At 44.2% G+C, this 26,131-nt stretch overlaps 1 protein-coding gene across 9 annotated transcripts in view; it reads left to right on the top strand.

Moving 5' to 3' along the window:
- TMCO3 (transmembrane and coiled-coil domains 3) overlaps window positions 1-26,131 on the top strand; it is a 44,861-nt gene that overhangs the window by 7,398 nt on the left and 11,332 nt on the right. For 5 of the 9 annotated variants that reach the window (XM_063101831.1, XM_063101833.1, XM_063101832.1 and 2 more), the window contains exons 3-9: window positions 763-942; window positions 2,126-2,317; window positions 3,703-3,831; window positions 6,261-6,353; window positions 11,248-11,434; window positions 20,482-20,602; window positions 25,287-25,482. In XM_063101831.1, the coding sequence (XP_062957901.1) occupies window positions 763-942; window positions 2,126-2,317; window positions 3,703-3,831; window positions 6,261-6,353; window positions 11,248-11,434; window positions 20,482-20,602; window positions 25,287-25,482 (1,098 nt within the window). Of the gene's footprint in view, window positions 1-762; window positions 943-2,125; window positions 2,318-3,702; window positions 3,832-6,260; window positions 6,354-11,247; window positions 11,435-20,481; window positions 20,603-23,053; window positions 23,588-23,615; window positions 23,800-25,286; window positions 25,483-26,131 lie in introns of those variants that run through there. The other 4 variants (XM_063101836.1, XM_063101834.1, XM_063101839.1 and 1 more) reach the window with 3 other exon arrangements.

The raw sequence follows: 26,131 nt of genomic DNA, 5'->3' as shown, positions 1-26,131 counted from the left end.
TTTCCACTTGCAATGGCTCTTGCCTCCTGCTTCTGAGACTTCCAGGCATCATGCCTATGCCCAGAGTCAGCAGCATCAGAAGGTCAAGGGAGCTTTCAGAGCGTGGAGCAGCTGTGCTCGTCTGGGCATGGCCGTCACGGCTCTGTCCCATCTGTGCCCCACTCCTGTAGATGTGAATAAATATTTAAAAAGTAAGGTTATTGATTGATATGATGTATAAAATATGTTTGCTAAATTCTGTTACCAGGACCACCTATTCATTTCCCAAATAATTAATGTCAGATTCTACTGTTTTTCTGGAACAATTTCCCCTTTGTAAGTAGAATTTAACTGTGTGTATCCCGCTTGGACATTTAGATAGTAGGTAAATAGACAAGGATCACAGTTCTTTCTAAAATACCACTGTACCTCATGTACATTACACACACAATGCCCGGAACATAATTAGGGTTAAGTGAGTGGTTTTTGGATGAATGGGTTACCTTTGGAAATGATAAATTCTTTCTATAGTAGCATATTACATTTGGTTATGTAGATGTATAAATAGCTTTCTCTTAACATTTTGCTAAGCTCAGTCACGTTTGAATAATCTGGGGCACTTGACTCTGGCTGAGCAGAGTTGGTTTTATACATAAATGAACAGGGTGTCTGACGTAGAGGGCCACTGATTGACTTTGGCCAGGTACCTGAATGGATGTAAGAAAGTTATATACTGGTTTATTTCTTAATTAATCTTACTCTTCATTTTTTATAAATGACTAGGAAGAGACAGAATATATGGAACTTCTGGCAGCAGAAAAGCATCAAGCTGAAGCCTTTAAAAATATGCAGCATCAAAATGAAAGCCTGTCCATGCTTGATGAAATCCTTGAAGACGTGAGAAAGGCAGCAGATCGTCTGGAGGAGGAAATCGAGGAGCACGCTTTCGATGACAATAAATCAGTAAGCTGCGCTCCTGGCACCACTGAGCTGCTTACCAGCTCAGTGGTGTGACGTTGTTCACATGTATGTTTTAGTGCAGATCAAAAATGAAGACAAACTAGAACATGTCTGTCATACAGAAAATGATTCAATTTGGTCTTGCACAAGTAAGCTAGTTATCTTTTCTTTTCTTTTCACACTTTTTAATAACTGCAGTCAGTTTCCCCTTATCAGTGGCTCTTCCCTGTTTCCCTGCTTTGCCACTCAGGTAGATTGGGACTCCGGCCTCAAGACAGCTTGGACAGGTGGGCTTCAATGCTGATCTGCTGGGGGCACAAGAGACTCCACAGAAATTGATCCTCATATCTGAAGCAGGATTCTAGGCTGCTCACATGTTATAATATGTTCACGATTCCAAGGAAAAAATTGGGATTGATGATGAAAATTGACTGTGGGTCTTGGTGTGGACTCACAAAAGAGTTAGGTAATTAAAAACAAAATCAGAATACGATTAGAAGATTAGAGAAGAAAGGAGAGAGAATAAAATAGAATGAAAGAAATGGGAAGTTTTAAAAATTTACTAATTATGAATTAGAGAACTCATAAGTGTTTTAAGGGCTATGAGTTTTTGAAAGAATGCCCTAAATCAGGTGAAGGAGATGTTTGGAAGTAGCAGGAATCCTGAACATTTTCATTCTTCCATTACTTCTTTAACTGAAAATTTTCATGATTTGGGCTAATGAGCATTTACTGGTCTTCTGTCACAGTTGAGAGAATGCTGAAACTGAAAGACGCTTCCGTCATTCTTCTGTGTAGCATTTGCTCTCTAAGAATTCAACTTGGGGGCCGAGCCCGTGGCGCACTCGGGAGAGTGTGGCGCTGGGAGCTCGGCGACGCTCCTGCCGCGGGTTCGGATCCTATATAGGAATGGCCGGTGCACTCACTGGCTGAGTGCCGGTCACGAAAAAGACAAAAAAAAAAAAAAAAAAGAATTCAACTTGGGGGCCGAGCCCGTGGCGCACTCGGGAGAGTTCTGCGCTGGGAGAGCGGCAACGCTCCCACCGCGGGTTCGGATCCTATATAGGAATGGCCGGTGCACTCACTGGCTGAGTGCCGGTCACGAAAAAAGACAAAAAAAAAAAAAAGAATTCAACTTGGAAGGTTTTACTTGCTCTTCATTGCAAAATATTGGTTATTGTTACAGGTCAAAGGGGTCAATTTTGAGGCAGTTCTGCGGGTGGAGGAAGAAGAGGCCATTTCCGAGCAGAATAAGACACGACGGGAAGCGGAGGACAGCTTGGGCCTCAGTATGCTGATAGACTCGCAGAACAACCGGTACATTCTGACCAGGCCCAGAGACGCGACCATCCCACGTGCAGACCGCCACTTCCTCAAGGTGCTGGCGGCCGCTCGGCTCCCAGTGCTGTGTTGGCGAGCGTGGGCTTTGCTTTGAACCATGCCCTGCTGTGCATAGCCTTACTCCTCACAGAGACTCTTCTGGAATTCCCCACGTTTTCTGTATTTCAGACTTCCTCTCCTAATTGTTAATTTTTTTCTAAAGGAATAAGGCATTTTCGTATTTAAACTGGAAATTAATTTTGTTTTTGAGAATTTGGAAGCCTTTTTGAAATTAGGAGTTACTGTGATAGGATTAAAGCTTTAGCTGTCTAAAGCCTGTTCACCAAAATAGAAAATCCTTACAAGGCAGAGATGTTTTGGCTAGGGAGTCATCTATGGCTTTATTTAGACATGGGGTGCAGAGTGAGAGAACTCCAGCGGTGCCTGGCATTCCACATGGAGGGAGGTTCACATCTGTGTCCTCCCAGGAAATCTGTCTAGGCAGAGGCTATGGAATTAATTGCTTGAAGTTGAGAGTGTTTTGGTTCAAGGCGATCACTCTGGAGTAAATTCCATGAGAGTTACAGGGTGCAGGCTCATCAGGGAAACCTGGCAGGATCTGATAAACTGTCAGGTCTCTAGCAAAACCCCCTAATCCTGCAGCTTTGTACAGGAAGAGAAACCCAGCCAGAGAACCCAGTCTTAAAGGTAGTGCCGATGGTCTAAAAGGAAGAAGACGCACCATACCCAAGGGCTCTTACCAGGTGCTGAACCTGTATCCATAGCCTCGGTCGCTTTCCTTGGTGGTGACTGGGATGGGCACTGGCTCAGGCCTAGTCTGCCGATTGATACATCAGCACCCTCCATGAAGGGGGGGTGGCATCTGCACTGTAAAGTTAGTTCTTTTCCCCTTGTAATGAGTATGCAGCTTCTGGGAAGATGTCTTGAGACCATGTGAGTACCCTGTTCCTCATCAGACTCCCACCCCATCGTTTTCCCACCTCTGACGGTTCTTGTCTGCATTGGCTATGAGATGATGGTTATAGCGACTTCGTATGGTGGGAAAACCAGCAGGGAAGGCATCTGCGCCGCAGTCAGAACACCAGCTCTGAAGGTTTCCTGGGTGAGAAAACTCAGTGGAATTCCAGAACTCAGAATTCTTATCACACACTGTGGGGCTTAAGCAGAACAGACAAATTTTGCTATAGACATTAGGCCATGAGAAACCAACTTCATCTACTCCCAGAACAGGTTCTTAGTGTTTCTAGCTTCTCTGGGATGCACAGAAGTAGCAAACACTTCTCCAAGGCTCCTTGTCTGTCCTTGTTCCTATTAAATGAAGTCAGGGAGCGAAGTCCCGTCCTGCCACCTCAGTCCGCCAACCCTCTTCTTACCAACTGTTAGCCTAAATTCTGTTTCTCATTTGTTTCATTCTTACCTTAGGACATTGTTACCATAGGAATGTTGTCTTTACCTTGTGGCTGGCTGTGCACGACAGTAGGACTGCCTACGATGTTTGGGTATATTATTTGTGGTGTGCTTCTGGGACCTTCAGGACTGAACAGTATTAAGGTAAGAACACGTTTAACTATTTTAGTATCTGTTTAATAGAATATAAAAGAAAAATTCATGAAGACTAAAGTTTTAAATTTGAATGAATGAGAATACCAGTTTTTTATAAAACATATCAAAGATGTCCTTTAAAGTTTCATAAGAAATCTTCTCTAAACACAAGGAAGTTCATTTTGTTCATTACTGGAAGGGTGTCTTGGCTAGAAAAAAATAACCCAGTTCATTTTGTTAAATTATATTAGTTTTAAAGATTCCATTTCCAGATTATTCAGACCACCCTTCACACCCTGAAAGCAACTAAAAATGCTGGATTAAATGTATTTTTAAGCAATTCTTAACACATGGATAAGCCGATAAGAAACCTACATCTCGAGAGGCCCAGAACCCCATCTGCCAAGGCTGTTTGCCGAGCAGATTGGTGGGAGCTCCGTTACACGCTGACAGCACTTTTGACAGGAAGGAGGGTTCCAAGTGTGTCATCTAAATCCACGCAACATGGATGAATGGGACAAGGGTGCCTGAGTTCCGAGAGGGAACAACTTGGGATGGTGGAAAATAAGCCACAGACCCAGCCAGGCCTCCCTGACTGTACAAGTCCATCTCTGTTGCTTATAGCAGAACACCCGAGACTGGGTGATTTATAAGGAAATAAAACTTATTCTTCACAGTTTCGGAGGCTGGGAAGTCCACAGTCCAGGGAACACATCTGGTGAGGTCCTTGTTCTTGGTAGTGACTCTTCACAGCAGTACAGGGTGTCACATGGTGAATGGGTTGAGCAAGAGAGAGCTGACCTGCTCATTCACTCTCCTTATGAAGCCACCAGAACCACGCCATGATAACTCATTACTTCACAAATGGATTAATCCATTCACTAGAGCAGTCCTCACAATCTAATCACCCCATAAAGGCCCCACCTTTTGATTACCATAGTAGGATTTCCCACCCTCTTAGCACTGTTACAATGGAGATTAAGTTTCCAGTGAGTTTTGGGGGGGCATTCAGTCCAAGCACTGACACTCCCCTGGTGAGTAGACATTCCCTCTGCTGCTAATGAACGAAACTTGAACCTGATCGGAAGAACCTCAGGGATTTCCCCAGACAGAAGAACAGCAGAAAGGGTCAGAAGAAGTAATCACAGAGAACTAAGCGGAACAGCAAGTCAGCACCAGCCAGGCGAAGGGCAGTTGTGCTCAGCCACCGCAGGCCAAGGGCCCTTAACTTAGGGAGCAGGTAACTCACCTGAAATGGAACTGCAGACCTGCAGGTGGGCTGGGCTCCACATGGCTGTTTTAATTCAATTTTCTGAATAGGCATTTTTTCCTGTGATTCAAAACAATGTAAAAAGCTGCAGGTGAGAAACCTCTTTGAGCCCTTGTCCCCCCTCCCTTTGCAGAGTATTTGCAAATAAAAGCAAATGCAAATTATTCTTTTTCCTTTTTCTTCTTAACTGCAAAGGTAACTCATAGCAAAGAATTAAGGCTAAATAACTGGGTGATATATCCAACTGGATATTGTATATAATTCTTAATAAATAAGCTATGCCATGGAAAAATAATGTAATTATAAATAGACCAAGATGAAAATCCAAGAGTATACTAGCCAGAAGTGGGGGGTGGTTCATGGCGGAAGTATAATTGTACCAAAATATTTATCTTTTACTAGTAAGAAGTTGATAGATTTTCATTTACTAAGTTAAGAAATATAGGTTTAAGTACGTTATTTTGAAGTCTTAAGTCAGCCCGATTAAATAAAGGGAAGAAAAAAAAAGTAATGGTAAGAAAGCATAAAAATCAGAAGATAGAATAAATGAGAGCAAAGATCTGGAATAACAGTAAATATAAGTGAAGTAAACTCCTCTATTAAAAGATGTAGGTTACCAGATAGTGTCAGGAAAAAAGTACTATAAACAGGGATTTACTAAAAATAAAGCAACTAAGAAAGTGTAGAGAAAAGATGCAAATAAGAACAGGGCAGTTTCACAGTAGTAGTAGCGGACCAACCGAGTCAGCTCATGGGGTCAGGACCGTGTGTGTGAGCTAGATGGGCCCTGAGTGTAGCCACAGTGACGCTCCAGCCGTAAGGTGTAAACTCAGGCTTAGTGCCTGGCCATCCCCCCGCGAAGGCTAAAGAGAGGAACGGGCAGAGATGAAAGGGACAGTGAATTTGGAACTAGCTGAATTCACAAGCTAGAAAACACAGTGAAAGTAGATATTCCTCTGGCGAGTCAAGAAAAAAGGAAGGAAACACCACAGTCAGGAAGTCATAATTATCTCAGATATAGAAGAAATTCCAAGAATTTGTTTCTTATAAAAATAGTGGTTTTGGGGGGACATTCCCACTGAGTGTATTAGTACATGGTTGTTGGTTAAGTACACTTAATATGTTAAACCTAAAAAATTACATGGTTTTAAATTTTCTTGTTTTTCAGTCTATTGTTCAAGTGGAGACATTAGGAGAATTTGGGGTGTTCTTTACTCTTTTTCTTGTTGGCTTAGAATTTTCCCCAGAAAAGCTGAGAAAGGTAAGAACCCTAATCAATCTGTTATTGTCTGTAAGCAACTTAATATCATATGGTTTTGGTTTATTCGCTCTTAACATTTGTTGATGACTTGGCTATCAAAGTAAATATTTTCAGAATAGAATATGATATTTTAATTTGATATTATTATGGTTTTTTATTTTTTAAACTTTTTGGTGGCTGGCCGGTATAGGGATCCAAACCCTTGACCATAGTGTTATGACACGTACTCCAGCTGACTGAGCTAACTGGCCAGCCTGATTGATACTATTTTTGGAACATAAATTTGAAAAGATAAAAATGTTAGGTTTGAAAAAGTGGAAATTGAGTGAATAATTTGAATTAGCTTTTCATGTGGCTAATTCCAGAAAAGTTCTGAGAAGTAATATGTTTGAACTTTAGTATACAGATCCCTCCAAGAAGGTACAGAACTGTTACAGGGTGACGTGTCATAGAGACTGAACATTCAGTGTCTTACTGTAGAAAAAGATGCCTAGGCTGGAAGTGAATTAGTTAAAAGGTACTTTGTCTTTCAATAGACACCTCTCAAAGAGGAAATTAGCTGATTAAAAGGTGGGCAGAGAGAGAAAATGAACACTCTGGGTAACCAAAAAAAGAAGTAAATTAATACCAAGTAGGTACCATTTTACCTGGAGTACTAACTGGAATACTAATGTCAAGTTGGCAAGGAGTTTTAATGCTGTGAGGGGCAATAAAATAGGCACTCTTGAGCCACATCAGTGTGTCACCCTGGTCCTGCAGTTTTAGAGCGCAGTCTAGCAGTTTGAAGAGCCTTAAAATGTTTACACCCTTTGACCCAGTAGTTCTGCTAGGTCTCTATCCAAAGGAAAGAATCAAACCTAAGTTAAAAAATTTTGCCCACAAAGCATTTCAGCTCCTCGTTGTGACATTTTTAAGGCAGATTGGATGCAATTTGAGTATCTAATGGTTAGTTGAACTACAGCATGACCACTTGGTGGAGTATTATGTAGCCATTAAAACATTAAAAGAATGTGTAGTAACAAAGGAAAGTATTTGTTATGATGCTAAACTTCAAAAGAAAAAAGTGAGCCTATAACAGAACCATGGCGAAGAAAAAGAAGCACAAATACACAGGAAAAAAGCACAGGAAATAAATGTTCCGAATCACCATGGATGACTTTTTTTTCTTTTCCAAATTTTCTATAATAACCAGTATATACTGTGTTATAATAAGGGAAAATAAACTTTTCTCTTAAAGTCTTGGGTTTGCTTTCAAGAGTAACTACTCTAACTACTGACATCTTTTCTTTATACTCTTTTCCCATTTGTGTCCTTAGTTCATCCTGCTATTTTCAGGACCTCTTTTGTTTCCTTTGACCTCTTTTTCCGTGGGAAGCGCCATTTGTTCATCTCCTAACTGCTCTCACTTCCCTGAAGTACTTCTCAAGATGTGCGTACTTGTGAGGCGTTCTGAATTGCTTCAGTGTCCTCTCCAGATGCTTCTGTATCTTTACACAAGTGTCCGTACCTCATCCAGGGTGCGGATGTCGTCGGAGGAGTGGAAAGAACTTTGGGTTGGGACTCAGGAGCCCCTATGTGAATGTTCGTTGTGGGGTCCCTAACTTCATGACTCTGGGCAGTGCTCCTCATGTCCTAGTGGGGTGTGCAGGGTGGAGGTCTCCAGCTGCGACGAGAGTCTCCAGGCCTTGAGCCGTTGCTGCTGCCACCTAGTGTCAGCCCTCGGAGCTCAGCGTGCACGTGGGTTCTGTTTTCCATCGTCAGGGATGCATCGTGCTACTTTTTTAAGTCCATGGACTTGGATTGCAGAATATTTGTATCTACTTAACAAGCCACGTTATTAAGTAATTCACTTACTATGTCTTTTTTTATTACTCAGTGTAGGGAAAGTGAAAGCAAATGGTCAGGGTCGCTCAGATGTTCAGAATCTTGCCAAGCATTTGATGTAAATGATAACTGCGCACCTGTGCCCAGGTGTTCCTTGGCTATTGTCTGTTGATGTGCTTGGGCACCCAGGTGTTCCTGGGTTATCGGACTTAAGTATAAAGGATGAGTGGCTCTGATCCATGGTCCCCCCATCCCAGGGATGCCCCAGCCGGGAGTGGGGGTTTGCCACGGGGAGGCTGCTACTGCTGCTGGAGGTGTTGGCGGTGGCGGTTGCTGCTGTCGCTGCATCTGCTGTAAGCTGCTGCTGCTGAGGAAGCTGAGGACTGCACTCACATAGGAATGAACTTGTCAACTCTGTCAACAGCTCCTGGGATCTTTTCTCAATTACTTAGCTTGTAACCCGTATGTGAGGGGTCTATGACCCAGCCTGTATAATGGGTTTGAAGGGTCTGTTGGCCCTAGCCTGACACTCAGCTATCAATAACTGGCAGAGCTTTAGGGTCACTGCACTAACCAGGAGAGTCACTCTGACTTGATGAGGCTCCTGCCATGTGGTTAGCCTGCACGTCCCCCTCATGAGTGGAAAAGTTATTTCTTGGAGTTTTTTGAAATATTAATAATTGCCAGAAGGCCCCTTTTAGAACTTCAGTGAAATCTCCTGAAGGTCTGATTAGAAACTATTCAAAACTCCGAAGCCTAGACACAGCCGCTGACCCCGATGCTGAGGCCAGTCGCATCCTCCCTGCTGCGACCATCAGTGCCTCAGTTGTCTGAGCCTGTTTGTGAGTCTTCATCTGCTGCCTTAGGATCACTCTTCTAGCTGGGTTTAAACTGTTCTTCACATTTTACCTCTTAGTAGTTTATTCATTTCTGCCTCTCTCTAAATAGGTTATAAAGTCATTGCAGTGAGAGTTACGCTTTCTCCTGCTTTGTACCTTATCCGTTCTCCCAGCACGTGCTTGTTGAGCACCTGTAATGTTCCAGACACTCCAGTAGCTACCGGGTATAAGACCGTGTTAGCCGTGGATGTGGCCCTACCCTGCAGCTTACATATTGGCTTTCAGAAGGACGTGGGTCAGGAAGACAGAGAGGAATAGGACTCGAGATGGTGCGTGGGGCTGGGGTCCAGGTGCGGGGCAGCGGGCCACAGCTGACGGGTCTGCCCATCAGTGCTTCCCATGCTCAGGTATACACGGCACCGCCAGGGATCCTGCTTACTGACCCACGGAGTCTGATCCGGCTGGACCTGCGCTGCATTTCTAACACATCCTGGGTCCCATGTTGAACAGGAAGCTTCTGACTAAGTCCCGCCTGTTCCCTGGGGTCTTTGCTTGAGTTGTTTTCCATTACAAGCCCTCCACACCTGCTTCTCCTGACCAAGGTGTGGAAAGTTAGTAGATAATAAGGCCAGAGAGGGGTCGCTCTGGTGAGGGCCTCGCCTCTTCTCTTTACAGATGTGGAAACAAAACCTAGGGAGATTGTTACTAAGTGCACAGCTGGTTAGTGACAGATTTGAGCCTGTGCTCCCAGTGCCCCTTGAGGGTTAGGAAGAGGCTAACACTACCCGACAAGAACCTTCGAGTACAGCATGTTCAGCTTTCTCAGAAGCTGCGGCTGGCAGGACCTGCCCAGGAGCCTCTATTGGTCTCGGCTGCAGTAGTAGGGAGAGGAGGAATGTGAGATTAGCTCCATGATTAACATCATGATTGCCCCATATATATAGGATGTAGGAAGAATGGGATGTGAGTGTTCGAGAAGCAGCTTTTGTGGGGACTCCCTCTTTCCCCTTCCACTGGGAGGGGAGGGCTGGGGCTGTCCGAGTCATGTGGCAGAGGGAAGGGCAGGGTCTGCATTTGGCTGAGTCTGGGGCTGAGAGCTGGTTTGGTTGCCTCTGTCAGTCTCCAGTCTTGGCCTCTGCAGTGTTCAGATGGAGAGAGCCTGGGGCTGGGCGGGTGGGAGCGCTCCTGTCCTTCATTTCCTGGGTCTAGAAGCAGGCGGGCTGGCAGCTGGCTGTGCTGTGGGAGGGCCAGGACTGGGGCTACTCATTTGGCCACAGTAGGAAATCTGAAGAACCAGCCTTGGAAGAGCCTCCCAACTTCCCAGATTCCCCAAGAAAATGTAGCTTTGCGAGAACTATTGCTTTTGTACAAGGATTGGAAAGGGATAGGACAAAGCTCCTCCTCTCCAAAGCACCCGAAGTAGCGTTGAGGCTTGCGGGGCTGGCACTGCAGTGGGGCCACCTGGTGCCCGCCGGGGGAATCCTGCCCCACAACTGCTGTGCTCAGCCCTTCCGTGAGGCCCACGCCCACATCCAGAAGAGGCTTGGAGTCAGGGAGTTGGCACTTACTAGACGTGGGTGTTGTCTGGAGCACATGGTGAGAAGAAAGACGAACAAGTGCCTGTGGAGAGGAGGAAGGTTCCAGTCCAATTCCTTTGTTAATATATGTGATGTTCCTATTTGTATCAATGTCAGATACTTTTGTGGAGTGTTTTGTCGCTTCAACTGAAAGCCCTCGAGGGTGAGGATTGACACCTGGTGTCTTCTGAGTTCTCCATCCCATGTGGCATGGTGCTGAGTGCAGGCCCCTCGTGGGCTCGGTCCGTGTGGCACCACCCACCTGCACTGCTTCCTGCCTCCACATCTGCTGTCTACGTGACCTTGGGTGGGTCACTTGACTTCCGTGGGCCTCAGCATTTTCATCTAAGAGTGGGGAAGATGGTAACCTCTACCTCCAGGATTTGTTCTGAGGACTAGATCTTATTTATATGTAACGTAGGGGAGGGAGAGATCACGTGTACATGACCATATGTGTGCATGTGTGTGTGCACACACCCATGACAGTGCCTGGCATGCTGCAAGCCTATGAAAGATGTTCTGTGTTCAGATGATGACAATGTTGGTGTGACCAGAGTTGCTTCCTAAAGCTCAGGTCTGTCCTTCATTGTACACGTGAACTCTGTATGGTCTGTTGTCACAATAATGTATGTAAATAAATGTGTTCTCTTCCAGGTGTGGAAGATATCCTTACAAGGACCGTGCTACATGACACTGTTAATGATTGCGTTCGGCTTGCTGTGGGGACACCTTCTGCGAGTCGGGCCCACTCAGAGTGTCTTCATCTCCACCTGCCTGTCTTTGTCGAGCACACCCTTAGTGTCCCGATTCCTTGTGGGCAGTGCTCGGAGCGATAAAGAAGGTAGGAGATGGTGTGCTCTAAGTATGTGTGTAATTAATGCTTCTGTGTATAACTGGCCTGAATTCGTGATGGAAGGCCTGCAAGGAAAAAGTGCACATCTTCCTTCTTCCTCAGGACTTTCTGGACAGTCTTTGTGGACACTGAGGCTCATATTCCTTAAGGAACTCGTGTCCCTGTGTATTTGGCTTCTCCAGACCTGCACCCCTGCACTTGATGTAGAAAGATGCCCATCACATGCTTTCTGTGTGCGTCCATCTCTGTCACTTACAACAAAATGCCTGAAACTGGGTGATTTATAAGGAAACGAAATTTATTGCTTATAGTTTCTGAGGCTGGGAAGTCCAAAGTCCAGGGAACACAGCTGGTGAAAGTCTTGGTGGTGACAGTGATGGCAGAGTATCACATTGAGAAAATGGTGGACAGAGAGAGGGACAGACAGTGTCAGAGGCTGGGAAGTCCAAAGTCCAGGGAATACTATGGTGAAGGCCTTCTTTGGTGGTGGCTTTCAGCAATGCAGGGGTCTCACATGGCAGAAAATGGTGGAGCAGAGAGAGAGAAATGGTTCCTCATGTACTCTCCTGCTCAAGCCCTCTGAACAACACCTCTGACCACCATTATTAATCCATCCACTACTGCATGGTCCTACAATCTAATCACCTCTTCAAGGCCCCACCTTTTAATTACCGTGATAGGATTTCCCACCTTCAACAGTTACAGTGAGGATTAAGTTGTGGGGGGCAGTCAACCCAAGGCATGCTGCCCCTAGCTCCCCAACACTCACATCCTTTTCACGTGCAAATACATTACTTTCATCCCAAAAGTCTTAACTTCTTTCAACTCAAAAGTCCAAAGTTCAAAGTCCCATGTGTGGACTCAGTACAAGTTATCTACCATCAAGATACAATGGTGGGACAGACATGGGGTACATATTCTCATTCAAAAAGGGAGAAATGGGCCAAAAGAAAGGGATAACAGGTTCTAAACAAGTCCAAAACCCAACAGGGCAGGCATTAAATCTCAAAGCTGGTGACTCACGTACCTTGACTCTGTGTTCAACCTCCTCTGCATGCTTGAGTGGGGGTTGGGTCCCCAAGTCCTCGGGCAGCTTCGCTTCTATGGCTTCCCTGGTCTCAGGCCACACTTCAGCTCTCATAAGCTGGCATGGCAGTCTGGTAGCTCCACAGGTCTGGGTCTCCATGGTGGTCTCCCTCTCTCTGCTCTGCCACTTTTGCAGTGTGATACTCTGCTGTTACTGTTGCAACCACCAAGGCTCTCACCAGATGTGTTCCCTGGACTTTGGATCTCCCAGCCTCAGAATCTGTATACAATAAATTTCGTTTTCTTACAAATTACCTAGTTCTGTTTATTTTGTTATAAGCAACAGAAATGGACTAACACACATGCTTACAAATTTAAGATAGTTGAGGACTTGAGAGAAATTGGACCAAGAGTAAAGGAAACCAATATATGTTGAAAAACCTTCTGAGGAGGTGGTGGGTTTGAGTTTGATGTGCACTGTTCCGCTGCTTTCATTCTAGCAAGTCCTGGGAACTGACATACTTCTGATACATTTTTTCTATAAAATCAAGATGCTTGATAATTAAAGGAATTTTCAAGCCTTATGCTTTGGCTTTAGTTTCATTGACGTGTGTGATACATTTGCATTTCTAAATCTTCATTTTGTGCAGTAAAGTCAGACTTGATCAGAAGCGTGGGCACGAGCACTCCAGGTGGTCACGCCAGGCACCGTCCTCTGTACACAGTTGAGCTTTGTCAGCATTTCCTTCTTCCATCACGCAGATTCATCAGGAGAATTGTCACTGTTTTGCTCTTACTGTGTAAAAGTCAGTAAGATACAGGGTGAAATGGGAGTGTCATAATAGCTTCACACTGATGTCCTGCCCCAAACGCACAGGAATAGAGGAGAAAATAAGAAAAGAGAAAACCAAAAAGGCATGGCCAACCTCGAGGGCGATGGACACTGCTCTGCGTGGACCGAGCAGGGCAGTGGGTTGGGCTGGCCATGGGCTGCCAAGCTCCACGTCAGGAGCAAGTCCTGGAGCTACTCGGGGACAGACAGAGCACACTCACTGCACGACTGGGGTTGAGGGAGCTTCCTACTGTGAAGAGCGGCTGAGAAAACTTTCTTAAAAGCTGCTGCCTGCTGAGGGGCCAGTGGGATGTGGGTGTAGCCTCCCCACTGGAAACTAGCCACCACTGCCCTGTGGTTCATTGTGGCAACCATGTGTCCCTGTGGATGGTCCTGAGGACAGATCCTGTCACCTCTCCCAGGGTGATGGAGACACAAAGGATTACTCAAAGCCCATTTCCTCTGAGCAGTGAGAAGCCCTGGAACCCTCAAGAGAGAGGCATCCCTCCTCAGAAAATAATCCTGAACTAGGGTCTTCTCTCAGTATCTATCCTCCAGGCCAGAAAGTTACAGAAAAGGAGCATAGGTGGTTACAAAAAGAACAGTGAGATAATTGTCATGGCAACAATCGTTAGATTTGGCTGCGCCAAGGACATCTGCCCTTAGAGTCAGCAATTTTGCTGTGTTACAATTCTTTATCTACGACAGAGACTTTAGCCCAGTGAAAGTTTCCTGTCTTTCGCAAGCTTAACATTTCTATGCGGAATTTTAAGAAGTTAGGCCCTGTGAAATACATTTGCTTTATAAATGTTAGTATAGTCCACAAGATCCCAGCATGAGGTCTAGATGAGGATGAGGGCCAAGCGAGACCGAAAGGTAAGGATGCTTGAAAACAGATCCTGAAGTACCAGCCTGAGCACTGAAGTCCTTGCCCCTGGGAGCACTGTGTTGCTGGAAAAGACAGCTGTCAAGCTTGGCAGTCACAACACGGGCTTCCTGTGTTTATGGAAACACTCAGTATAGACTGCGGAGTGAGCCGACTCTCCAGATGGAAAACACACACAAAGGAACCATCCATTTAACTAGGTTAGACACAAAGAGCACAGTAGGACAGACAGGAATGGGAAAGAGCAGTAAGAAAACAGAGACGAGCGTGAGAGGCCCCGGGGGAGCCTGGAGTGAACGCTGGCGAAGCCTCGGGTGGAGAGCACGTCTGCAGAACGGAGGAGGAGGCGGGAGAAGCGGGACAGGCTCTCCACGTGCGTGGCAACTGCGGGCCACTGGTAGTGCGCATCTCCCGGTGGCGTTAGTGCTGGGGACAGGAGAAAACGTGCCAGGGGTCACATGTGCCCCACAGAAGTACTGTTGAAGAGCAGCGGGGCACGAAGGCACTTCCCAGCAGCTGAGACCTAAGAGCGCTGAAGCCCCACAGCCTCACTACCAGCTGGGTGGTGGCAGCGAGGCGCAGAAGCGGGCATGGTGCACAGAGAACAGTTTCTAAATGTGGATCAGTTTAATTAGCCATGGGCTGTTTTGTATTTTCTTAAAAGGGCCAAGCTAAAACTCTGGACAGTAAGGAGATAGGAGGAGGAGTCATTTAGTGGGTGGCATGCTTGGGACATAGGGGACATATTGAAGGACTCTGATTTTGATAGAAAATTATAATTTAAAATGCTAGAAATGTCATTTGGGAAAAGAAAAAGGTTCAATTTATATTAGCAACAAGAAGTGTGAGATACTTAGGAATAAATCTCTCAAGAAATGTATGTCCTTTGAGGATAAAATCACAAAGTGTTATCGAAGACTTAGATAAATTGAGAGTCAATAAAAAGACTCAATATGTTATTTCTCCCCAAATATATAAACTCACAGCTATTCCAGTAAAATATGTGGCAGGATTTTTCATGAAACTTGGCACACTAATCCTAAAATTAAGAACAAAAGGCCAAGAATAGCCAATATTAATTTGAAGTGAGGGTCCCTCCCAGATTCAGGGCTGATTTTAACAAGGCAGCAGGCAGCGCAGGACTGCTGTGGCGCAGATGGACAGCGGAGCAGAACAGACAGCCCCAGCACCACGAGCAAGTGAGATAAAACGGGCTCATCGACGAATGGGCGTAGTTATCCAAATGGAAAAAAACATTAGAGCCCTTCCTTGAACTATATGAGATCACTTTTACAGGGATTAAATGCCTAAATGTGGAGAGTATAAAACTTTAAAACTATTGGAAGGAAAGGTGGGGAAATATCCTTATGACCTTAGGGTAGAGAGAAATTCTTAAAATATAAAATACTGACTCTAAAAGAGAAAATATCGATAAATATGAGCACATTAAACTTTGTAACTTTTATTAAAAGGTATTATTTTAAAGAAGTCACAGGCTGGGGGAAGACATTTGCTCTATAGATATATAGGATGAACAAAGGATTAATATTCAGAATGTGGGCGGCCCCATGGCTCACTCAGGAGAGCGCGGCGCTGGTAGCACTGAGGCCACGGGTTTGGATCCTATATAGGGACGGCCGGTGCACTCACTGGCTGAGCATGGTGCTGACAACAGTGTGCTGAGGGTTGCGATCCCCTTACCGGTCAAAAAAAAAAAATTCAAAATGTGTCAAGATAAACAAAAGAGTAAACAGTAGGAAAACAGGCAAAACACCCAAACAGATAACTTAGGAAGAAGAAACCTGAGTGATCAGTAAACATGTGAGAAGATGCCAAACCTCACTAGTAATCATAGAGTAGCAGGTGAATGCCACTGAGATGCCATTACACGTTCATTAGCTGGCAAGAATTTTAAACTGATGCACTGTGCATTGGCAAGAATGTAGAGTCTCATGAACTCAAGCATTCTCAATGGAAATGGAAATTGGTTCAGCCACTTTGGAGAACAGTTTTGCAAAGACAAAATTCCATTTCTAGATATATATTCTAGAAAATTCTTGCAAATGTGCAGGTATTCAAAACGATTATTTTCAATAGCAAATAATTGACAACCCAAGTGTTTGGTAATATGTTGATATGTTGGAATATTACAGAAGTAAACATGAATTAATCTTAAAATGCTGAGGGAGATATTAACACTTGTACAAGATGTGGAATATAACATCTGGCATTGTATCAAGTATATAAGTTTGAAAACATGCAAACTTTTACACTAAAAGCACGAAGAAGTGTCTGAGAATGATAAATGCCGAATGTACGCAGTGGCTCTGAGAGAGGGGTGCAGGGTGCAGGTCACGTGTTCTGTGATGTTTCTCAGGAGCTCAGAATGGTTCTAGTTGCAGATTACATTACACTTTGCACCTTTTTTCTTTATCCAAACTGTTTTATAATAATTGTTTTTAAAAGCAAAAGGCAACCATTAAAAAGTGGAAGTGCAATCTGCGGTTTCCAAACCTGCTGTTTGACAACTGTGACTCTGTGGTAGGTTTTGAAATCAGGATGTGTGAGTCCTCCAGCTTTGTTCTCGAGATTGTTCTGGCTGCTTGGGGTCTCTTGAGATTATGTGTGAATTTTAAGGGTTTTTCTATTAAGAAAACGTTGTTGGGATTTTGATAGGGATTACATTGAATTTGTAGTAGTAACTTGGGCAGATTGTCATCTAAATAGTGTTAAGTCTTCCAGTCCATGACATCAGATGTCTTTCTATTGACTTGTGTTGTCTTTAATTTCTTTTAGCAATGCTTTGAAGTTTTCAGAGCACAAGTCTTTTGCTTCTTGGTTAATTTCATTCCTAAATATTTTATTCTTTTTGATCTACTGTAAATGGAATTTTCGTTTTTCCTTTTTAGATTGTTTCTCGTTAGTGTGTAGTAATGCAACTGATTTTTGTGTGCTGATTTTGTATCCTGCAACTTTCTGAATTGTTTTACTAGGTCTCACAGGTTTTTTGAGTGGGATTTTCTTCATATAAAATACTGTCATCTGTGAACAGAGATAGCTTAATTTTTCCTTTCCAGTGTGGATGCTAGCCTTTTCTCTCAGAGGTACACACTGAGATTTATGGCTAATAGGATATCTGGGCCTCCCTTTACGAGGATGGGATGGAGGTTAATATAGGAAACAAGATTAGTCATGAGTTAATAATTGAAACTGGACTATCTGTTCCTGCAGATTCATTGTATTATTCTTCCTACTTTGGCATAAGTTTGAACATTTTATTAAAATTTTCTACATAGTCCAAATTTAATAGTGTCCCACCAAAGCTAAAAGTTACCTACCCTGGCCACACCAGAAGCCTCACTCACTCTCCTACGTGGGTCTTTATTGTTTTTATAATGTTGTTTTTGCCCAAATTCTGCTTCTTTTCTGTTCCTCGAGTTTTCCAGCCAGTGCATGAGATATTGGGTCCTAAACCCTCAATGGGGTACAGTGACTAACTCCACCCTGCCGTGCCTGTGCTGAGAGCCCATAGGAGGACAGACAGGCAACAAGGGAGCTGGGCAGCTGCAGGCCAGAGCAGCAGCCTGGTTGTGGTGAACGGTGTCTCGGGAGACATGGCCCCAACGAACAGTGGTGGTGGGCTCCATAAGTCTCATTCTTAACCTGGAGCAAGCCTGCCTGCCCAGCCATGTGCAGCACTGACCTACAGAGGCTCCCGGGGGGCGGGGTTGCCTGGAAAGCTCAGGGCTGCTTGGGAACTCCCAGACAGGCGCTGTGGCCAGCTGGTCCACTGGAGGACCACAGAGTGCCCTGTCTCCAGGAGTAGTGTAAGCGGGATGTAGTAGATTGAATTAGGTCCCCCGAAAACTCATTGAAGCTTGAATTGTGTTCCCCAAGTTTTATGTATTAGAAACTTGGCCCCCACTGTGATGGTTAAGAGGGTGGGAAATCCCATTATGATAATTGAAAGGTGGGGCCTTGAAGAGGTGATTGGATTGTAGGACCCTACGGTAGTAAATAGATTAAAAATGGTGGTCAGGGGCATGGTTCTGAGGGCTTTAAAAGAAGAGAGGAGTCTGTTTCTCTCTCTCTCTCTCTCTCTCTCTGGTCTCTCTGCTTTCACCATCTTGCAATTTGGGACCCCTGGGTCACTGTTGCCACCACCGGATGGACTTTGGACGTCCAAGCCTCAGAAACTGTAAGCAGTCAATTTCATTTTCTTTATAAATCACCCAGTTTTAAGTATTTTGTTATAAGCAGCAGGAATGGACTAATACACAGGGTAAGCCAAGAGCGGTCAGGAAAACTCCCTTGTGAAAGTATAAGCAAAGGGAAGGGAGATTTTCGCAGTCAGTGTACGAGGATATTCATTACAGCATTGCTTGCGGTAATGGAAAAATTGAAAACCTGAATGTCCATCCATAGATGAGTGGATAACTTGTGGTATATTCTACAAGTTTTAAAAGTGAACTAGAGCTCTGTGCATCAACATGGATAATTTTCAGATATAGGAGTGAGCACAAAAAGCAAGGTGCAGAAATGTCGATTATATAAAGTTTAAGATTACAAAATAATAAACTCAGTGTTGTTTCTAGATGCATAGGTTTTATTGTGCTAAAGTAGATGTGCACTCACGGGGGTGATAGATGTCACAGACAGGGCACTGGGTTGGTGGGGACAGTGGGGTCCAGCAGCAGGTGGCTCAGAGGGCTCCTGGAGAATCTGCAGTGTTGTATTTCTTTTTAGAAATCTGAAGCGACTATGCCAAAAGTTTAAAATTTAGCAAAATTCAGTATTGATTATGTAGGCATTCATATTTTATATACATTTAAACTGCTTAATAAAAGGAATGCAAAACAGAAAGAAATTAATATGCTTATAGTAGTGATAAGCAAAATAACAAAAATTAAACTAGTGCAAAGTGCAGAAAAAAATGAAAAATGTTAAGTGGTGAGTCTTTAATTTTCAGTATTTCAGTATGAATAATTATCTTCATCTCTGTCTGATTTCACTGTTTTTTATGCTTATCGCTGCTATAAGCATTTGTCTTTCTATTGTAGGTTCGGTGAATTCACTCAGGAACAGATATTTCCAGAGCGCAGGCACTGCAGGTGTGGGTGCCGGTCCTGCACCAGGTGCCACGTGAAGACCTGGTTTCCAGTCTGTGGTGCCTACGGTCTAGCAGATGAGAGTTGAATGTCTGTGGATTTAAGTCAGTTCACTGTGATCAGGTGCAAAGAGAAAATTTTAAAATATTACACAATGCTGGCAATATCTCATCAAATGCTATCTCTAAAAAATGAGATGTAGTAAGCGATTTTATTATTTCCTTTATGTAAGCAGGGGCACAGTCATGGCCACAGGTTTGAAGGTGTTGACCTGTGGGAGTGCCACACAGCAACTGCGGGCTTCAGACCTAGCAGATGTTGCCAAGCTCAAGAGCGGCTTGGCCATCGTGAACCTGTGGAAAAATCATCAATGTTTGAAGCGCCCCAGACATTCAGTATTACTCTCTGCTACCTGCTGAACTGTCCAGCCCTCAAAAACAAAGCTGTAGTGACAACAGCCTAGTGTGCTCATCCACTTAGAGTGTCTCAAAACCCTAACCCATGCATTTCTTTCACCAAAAATGTAATTTTGTGAGATAAGTAAAACAAGCCTCCCGAAAGGGTCCCCTGAACTCCAGTCATGATGAGGTGTTTGCTGGCAGCGAGGATTTTCGTTGTGTTTGGTTGTTCTGCTTCTTTGTATGTAAGCGTGTCCTATCAGATTGGTCTTCAGTAATCTGTTAATAGTAATAGCTTTTTTAAAAGAAAAAATACCCTGTATGACATATTTAAAGGGAACAAAGGCAAAACTGTTGAAAATGGAGGCATTTGGAGGCCTGTGCAAAGTGTTGAATTCGTGAGAAATGTATCGTTTTCCTTTCTTCTTTCTTCAACCAGTAAAGGTCACTGCTGTTCTGCTCTGTCCATCTAATGAGCCAGTGTTTTTTCCCCAAGTCTGCACGTGTCTCAGAGGGAGGTGCTGTTTAGGGTGGTGGTGATGGTGTGTTTGCACACGTGGAACATGGACACATGTGGCCGGAAGGGGCTTGCGTCAGGCCTGCCAGGAGCAGCTTAGGGAGGATGGAGAAGTTACACATGAAAGCTTTAGTATTTGCTCTCAGTGATTTTAAAGGTCATCCTTATCTCAAGTGCCAGCGCTGCTTGGATTATTTTGGAAACGTGCGCAATAGCTATATTTTGACATAGGCACTTTTCGTTGCTGCAAACCTATGTTTCTGCCCAGCAGGCGACGTCGACCACGGTGCAGTGCTGCTGGGGATGCTGGTGACGCAGGATGTGCAGCTAGGCCTGTTCATTGCCATCCTGCCGACTCTTATCCAGGCAGGGGCAAGCGCTTCTTCTAGGTGAGTGTTCTGCATTGCAATTTGCCTTTCCGGTTTAAAATTGCTTGTTTATAAAAATGCTGTATAATACCTTTCTTCAGAGAGATATTCAGAGCTCATATAGCACAGGCTTCCAGGTGCGGGCTCTGGAGCCTCTTTGCCTTGCTCCTGACCTTGGGGGAAGCATTCAGCCTTTTACCATTAAGTGTGATGTAGCTGTGGGTGTCCTGTAGACACTCCTTGTCCAGTTGAGGAACACCCCTTCTATTCTAGTTTGCTGAGGGTTTTTATCATGAGTGGGTGTTGGGTTTTGCCCAGTGTTTTCCTACACCCATTGATGTGAGAGTGTGGGTTTTCTTTTTTAGCCTGTTGGTGGCATGCATGACACTGATCGATTTTCATTGTAAGCTGGCCTTGCCTGCCTGGAATAGATCATACTTGGTTGTGGTGTATGATTCTTTTTATACATTGCTGCATTTCAGTTTCCTAATTTGTTGAGGATTTGGGGGTCTAAGTTCACAAGAGACACTGGTGGAGCACAGGCGGTGGGGTGGAAGCATGTCTTAGTACTTGCCTTTTGCCGGATCTCACGTCACGCCGCCTCTGCTCTCAGGTAGCTCAGCCTGGCAGGGAAAAAGGAGGAGCGAGTGGTTCTTCCTCAAGTTTTCTGGAACCCCTGCTCGGCCGTGTCCTGGCCACTTACACTGTGGCAGCTTCCTGTGACATGGGGACAGCGTGGAAATAGGGCCTGCCTCATGGGCTGTCGGAGGCTTGGAGGAGAGAACAGGCAGGACACTCGGTGCAGTCACTGGCGGGCGTAGCCACCGGAGTTTGCTTACATCCTCGTGATCGCCATTTTCCTGTGACCCCGATGTTTTTAAGTATCAGAAAAGCAACACTTTGGGTTCCAGCCTCAAAACCAGAGTCAGTTCTTCCTCTGGCTACAGATTTTCAACACAAGTGGACAGAAATTTAGACAGCAGAAGGAAGACTTTTGTAACGTTAGCTGGAAATTACTTGAGTTCTGTTGGAGAGGTCTGAGGGTTTTCAGTGTGCGGTAAGTTTAGTTGTAGAGTCTCCTTACTGAGCAAGGACAGCCGTGGCAGCAGATCCCAGGGCACACGTAAAACACAAATGTTTCGTCTGTTGTACTACAACTTTCTTGTCAATTACACATAGGTAAAAAATGTGGCTGTAAGACATCGTCTTAATCAGAAAACTTTAAAAGCTTTTTTTTTATCTTTCCAATTTAAAAAATTAATCCAGTACAGATATCGGTCCCATTGAAATTTTATAGTTCAGTCATGAACTTTATGTGTCATGTTTACAGAGAGTTTTAATGACATGGAAAAAATACCCTATGTTGTAATGTTAAACTCTGAAATACAGAATCAGTATTATGTGCAGTTGTCCTCACACTGTTAGCGGAGAGTGACCGTCTGACCCAGCTGTACGTGGTGGTGATGGTTGCACGACAGTGTGAGTTATAGTCAGTGCCACTGAATTATACACTTCAAAATGGTTAAATTTATAAAAAAAGATACATGAATGTTCAAGCAGCATTATTCATAACAATTAAAAAGTAGAAAGAACTCAAATCCCATTAGCTAACGAGTGGATAAACAATGTGGTGTAATCCATACAGTGGAGTACTATTCAGTCTTAGAAAGGAGTGACGCTCTGGCTCCTACTGCAGCACGGATGGACCTCAAAACATGCTGGGTGAAGAAGCCAGACACAAAGACCGCGAGTTGTGCGATTCCATTTATACGGAGTGTCTAGAACAGGCAAATCCCTAGAAACGGAAAGCACATTACTGGTTGCCTAGGGCTGGGCAGATGGGGGGACATGGAGAGTGAATGCCAGTGGGTACAGAGTTTCTTTTTGGGGTGACAAAAGTATTCTAAAATTAACTGTGCCAATAGTTACATGACTTTGTGAATATACTAGAAACCATTGAATTGTGTACTTTAAATGGGCAAATAGCATGGTATGTGAATTATATCTCAAAGCTGTTAATCATATGCAATATTATCTCAACTACATATAACAGAAAATGAATAGAGAGACTAGAAATATATATGTAACAAGGTGTTAGCAATGATTTCCTACTCGTAGAGTAGTGATTTATGGTAGATTTTTTTGTCTACTATATGTACTTTTCTGTAATTTAGGAAAATCTCTCTTCTAGTTTTAATAACAAGGGAAAATTTATAGTAAAAAATAGTCAGTTGTAACGTTAACATAAACTTTGCCTCTTTATGAAGCTTTATTCTGAATTAATTTTGATCTTTCCTAAAGGAAAGAATTAACTCCTTACCCCAAAATATTTAAAGGTTTAAAAACAGAACACAGAAGACTATGGTAACAAACTAGAAAAAAGATGTTTACACACATACTAAAGACAGAAGTTTAGTTTCTTATTTTTTAAAGATCTCCTACACATTGATAAGAAAAATATGAATAACTCAGTTTAGAAACAGGGTGGTGCATGAGCAGAAGACATGGAAACGAGGAAAGCGGGAGATGCTGGCCTCAGCCGGAGGCACGGCAGCCGGCGCCAAGGAGGCCCAGGCTGGGGAGTGGGCGCTGCTGCGGGTGGGCGGAACGGGCCCTGGAGCAGCCCCTGGCAGCCATGCGGTGGCATGTGTCGTCGTGTGAAGGTGCTCGTGTGAAGGTGCTCGTGCTCTGTTGGGTGCCCAACCCTGTCCTGAGCATCCTCACGAGGCTGAGGTCTTGCCATCATTGCAACGAGAACAGCCCTGCTATCTGGTGAGTGACTTAGGACACATGCATGTGGGAGACACTGGCTCCGCCATTGAGACGGGTGAGGCGTGTGCACGGGCCCCCATGTGTGAGCTACAGGACAGGATATGCACGTGTGGACGCACACACGTGGAGGTTCAGCTACTAAGAATCATAGAAACTTCATGATTATCTTTAAAAGTTGTTGGAGCTGCATGTGCTTTAGCTTTTGATTTGTACCTTTCTGAACTGTTTGATCATTTTAATCTGCTTATGGTGGATTTAACAGACAATTGGGAGATAGACTCCATTGGCCCTGGGGATAGAACTGCAGAGACCTGGGGAGCAATCAGGGCCAAACCCTGGAGCCACACACCTGGCTGTCCCCAGCCCTGCCCAGGGTGGGACCTGGCACAGAGCAGCCACCCCTGCCCCGTGTTCGTCTGATAGAGGGTGGAGACAGCACATGCCCCCCTGGGTACCATGGGCGCCACGCAGATGCCAAGGTGAGCAGGCGGAGGGCCTCCCACTCTCGGGGAGTTATGGCTGTGTCTGGGAGAGAGAATGAGTGAATGGTGAATACATGGGTGGTGGACAGGAAAGTAGCTGCTGTGGCACAGTGTGTTCAGGAACAGTGGTGACCACCTAACCCTGGCACAGGCCTCTGCATGAGGGCTGATGTGGCAGCCGAAACCGGAAAGATGCGGGAGAGTCTGGGGGCACACTGCAGCTGAGGGGCTGTACACAGGCACTTCGGCTGGAGGGAACGTGGCCGCATGGGCACGAAGTCTGGGTTTCATGTGAACCTCACAGGAGTTGACTGACTATCCTCACGTGCTGTGTGGGCCTCTCTCTGGAGCATGGGGAAGGACATGCCGTGCCCACAGGCCAGGGGTGACACAGACCAGGGGTGACACAGGCGGGGGGCAAGGACTTGCCCCGCGCTGCCCATGGCTCTGGGGGACATTGGTCAGGAATGTGAGCAGCCGAGCCTGTTCCATTCTGCAGCAGTGAACACGTTCCTGTTCCCACCAGGGCTGCAGACCTCGGCTTTCCCTTTTTATTCACAAACATGGAGTCTTGCAGGATGACTTCTGAGGGACTTTCCCTCACGTTTGCTTACCCATTATGGTTTCTGCATCCCACCTTTCTTTGCTCCAAGCCCAACTCTGTTCTAATTTGCCTAAGCGATCTTGCAGCCGTCTGAGATTCATGTTTCCAACATCACTCTTTTAAGCCAGGACTGCAGTGACAGACACGCTCTTAGTAATCTGACAGGTTTCTTCCATTGAGAAAGAGAACTTCTAAATCAGAATTTGGGGACTGAATGGTGGATAACTAAGTTTAAAAATATATATATGATGATGAATACTACAAACACACAGTAGTGCCTTTCTTGTGTCTGTAGGCTTAGATCTTAATATACTTTGAGATCTGAATAGTGTACTCTAGAAAGAGCTTAGTAAAGAATCATTTTCCCTGTGTCTAACTACTAGACATAAATTTCAGAGTTGTGGCTTGGAATCAGGAATATTTTGCTGAAAGTCGCTGGAATTTGTTAGTCGTGCTTCTGATACTAAAATTGCCATTTGGTGCTGGCGGTGACCATTGCCTGATGAAGAACTTCAGGTGCGGCAAGTTCCTGGTGAGGATTGTATTACCACGCATGGAACGAGGCATGGAGGTTGTCAGCTGAGGGCATTTACATCCTGGAAAATGTATTTTCTCCCGAGTATCAATGACAAAACAATCTAGCTTGTACATTTAATTCAAGTAACTTAACTTCTGAGTTTAACATGATTCATAGGTTCCACATTAGTATTGAAAATAAAAATGTGTGTGATTTGGGTAATTTGTTTTGTAACATGTTAAAGAAAAAAAGGGTGAAAGGTCATTTTATTGGGTTTTAGAGGAATATGTTTGGAAGTGAAATAACGCATCTCATTTTTTTCCTTTCCAGCATTGTCATGGAAATACTGCGAATACTGGCTTTGATTGGTCAGATTCTTTTTTCACTGGCTGCTGTTTTTCTTTCATGTCTTGTCATGAAGACTTACCTCATAGGACCGTACTATCGAAAGCTGCACATGGAAAGCAAAGGAAACAAAGAAATCCTTGTCTTAGGGTTATCTGCCTTCATCTTTTTAATGTTAACGGTAATTCTCAAATCATCTATATGTTATTTATATAATCTGATTTATAATCTGCTTCACTGAAAGCTTGCAATCAGTTGTTTACCTTTTCCTTTTCGTAAGGATTAAAATATTTGAAGCACTCATTAGTATTTTTACCCTTTGCATAGTTTATTGTGCTACTGTCAGTATACAGCACGATGAGCAAAATCTGTTTAACTGTTTTGGACTCACCTTGTAAGCACTTTGCCAAAATGTTATTTGTAATGTAATTTGTAAGTGCTGCATTAAAGACAAATCTGTGGTCAGGAAAAGTCATATAAACACCAATGCCAAACCATGTTACCTTTGTCTTAAACTTTCAAACAGCTTTTCACCTGAAATATAAGATTAAGTGTAAAAACAATTTTTAGTTTAGTTTGATGACAAGCTAGTTAACAGTATAAGTTTTATTGCCTTAATGTGAAAGATTTTCTAAAAGGTTCATTTTGGAAAGCAGGCTTCTTCTTATACAGAAGACAAGCTTTTCATGAGGGAGTGGGGGAAATGCTCTTAGACTCCCGTAATAGTCGAAGCAGTAATGACGGTGTCATCGTACACTTGTACCACACGACCCAGCAGTTGTGCTTCTCAATGTTTATTCCAGAGAAATGAAGACTTACGTTCACATGGA

This window comes from Cynocephalus volans, chromosome 7 (assembly GCF_027409185.1).
Source record: "Cynocephalus volans isolate mCynVol1 chromosome 7, mCynVol1.pri, whole genome shotgun sequence".
Classification (NCBI taxonomy): Eukaryota; Metazoa; Chordata; class Mammalia; order Dermoptera; family Cynocephalidae; genus Cynocephalus; species Cynocephalus volans.
Note: the sequence above shows the minus strand (reverse complement) of the source record. Positions and strands in the feature narration are given on the sequence as shown.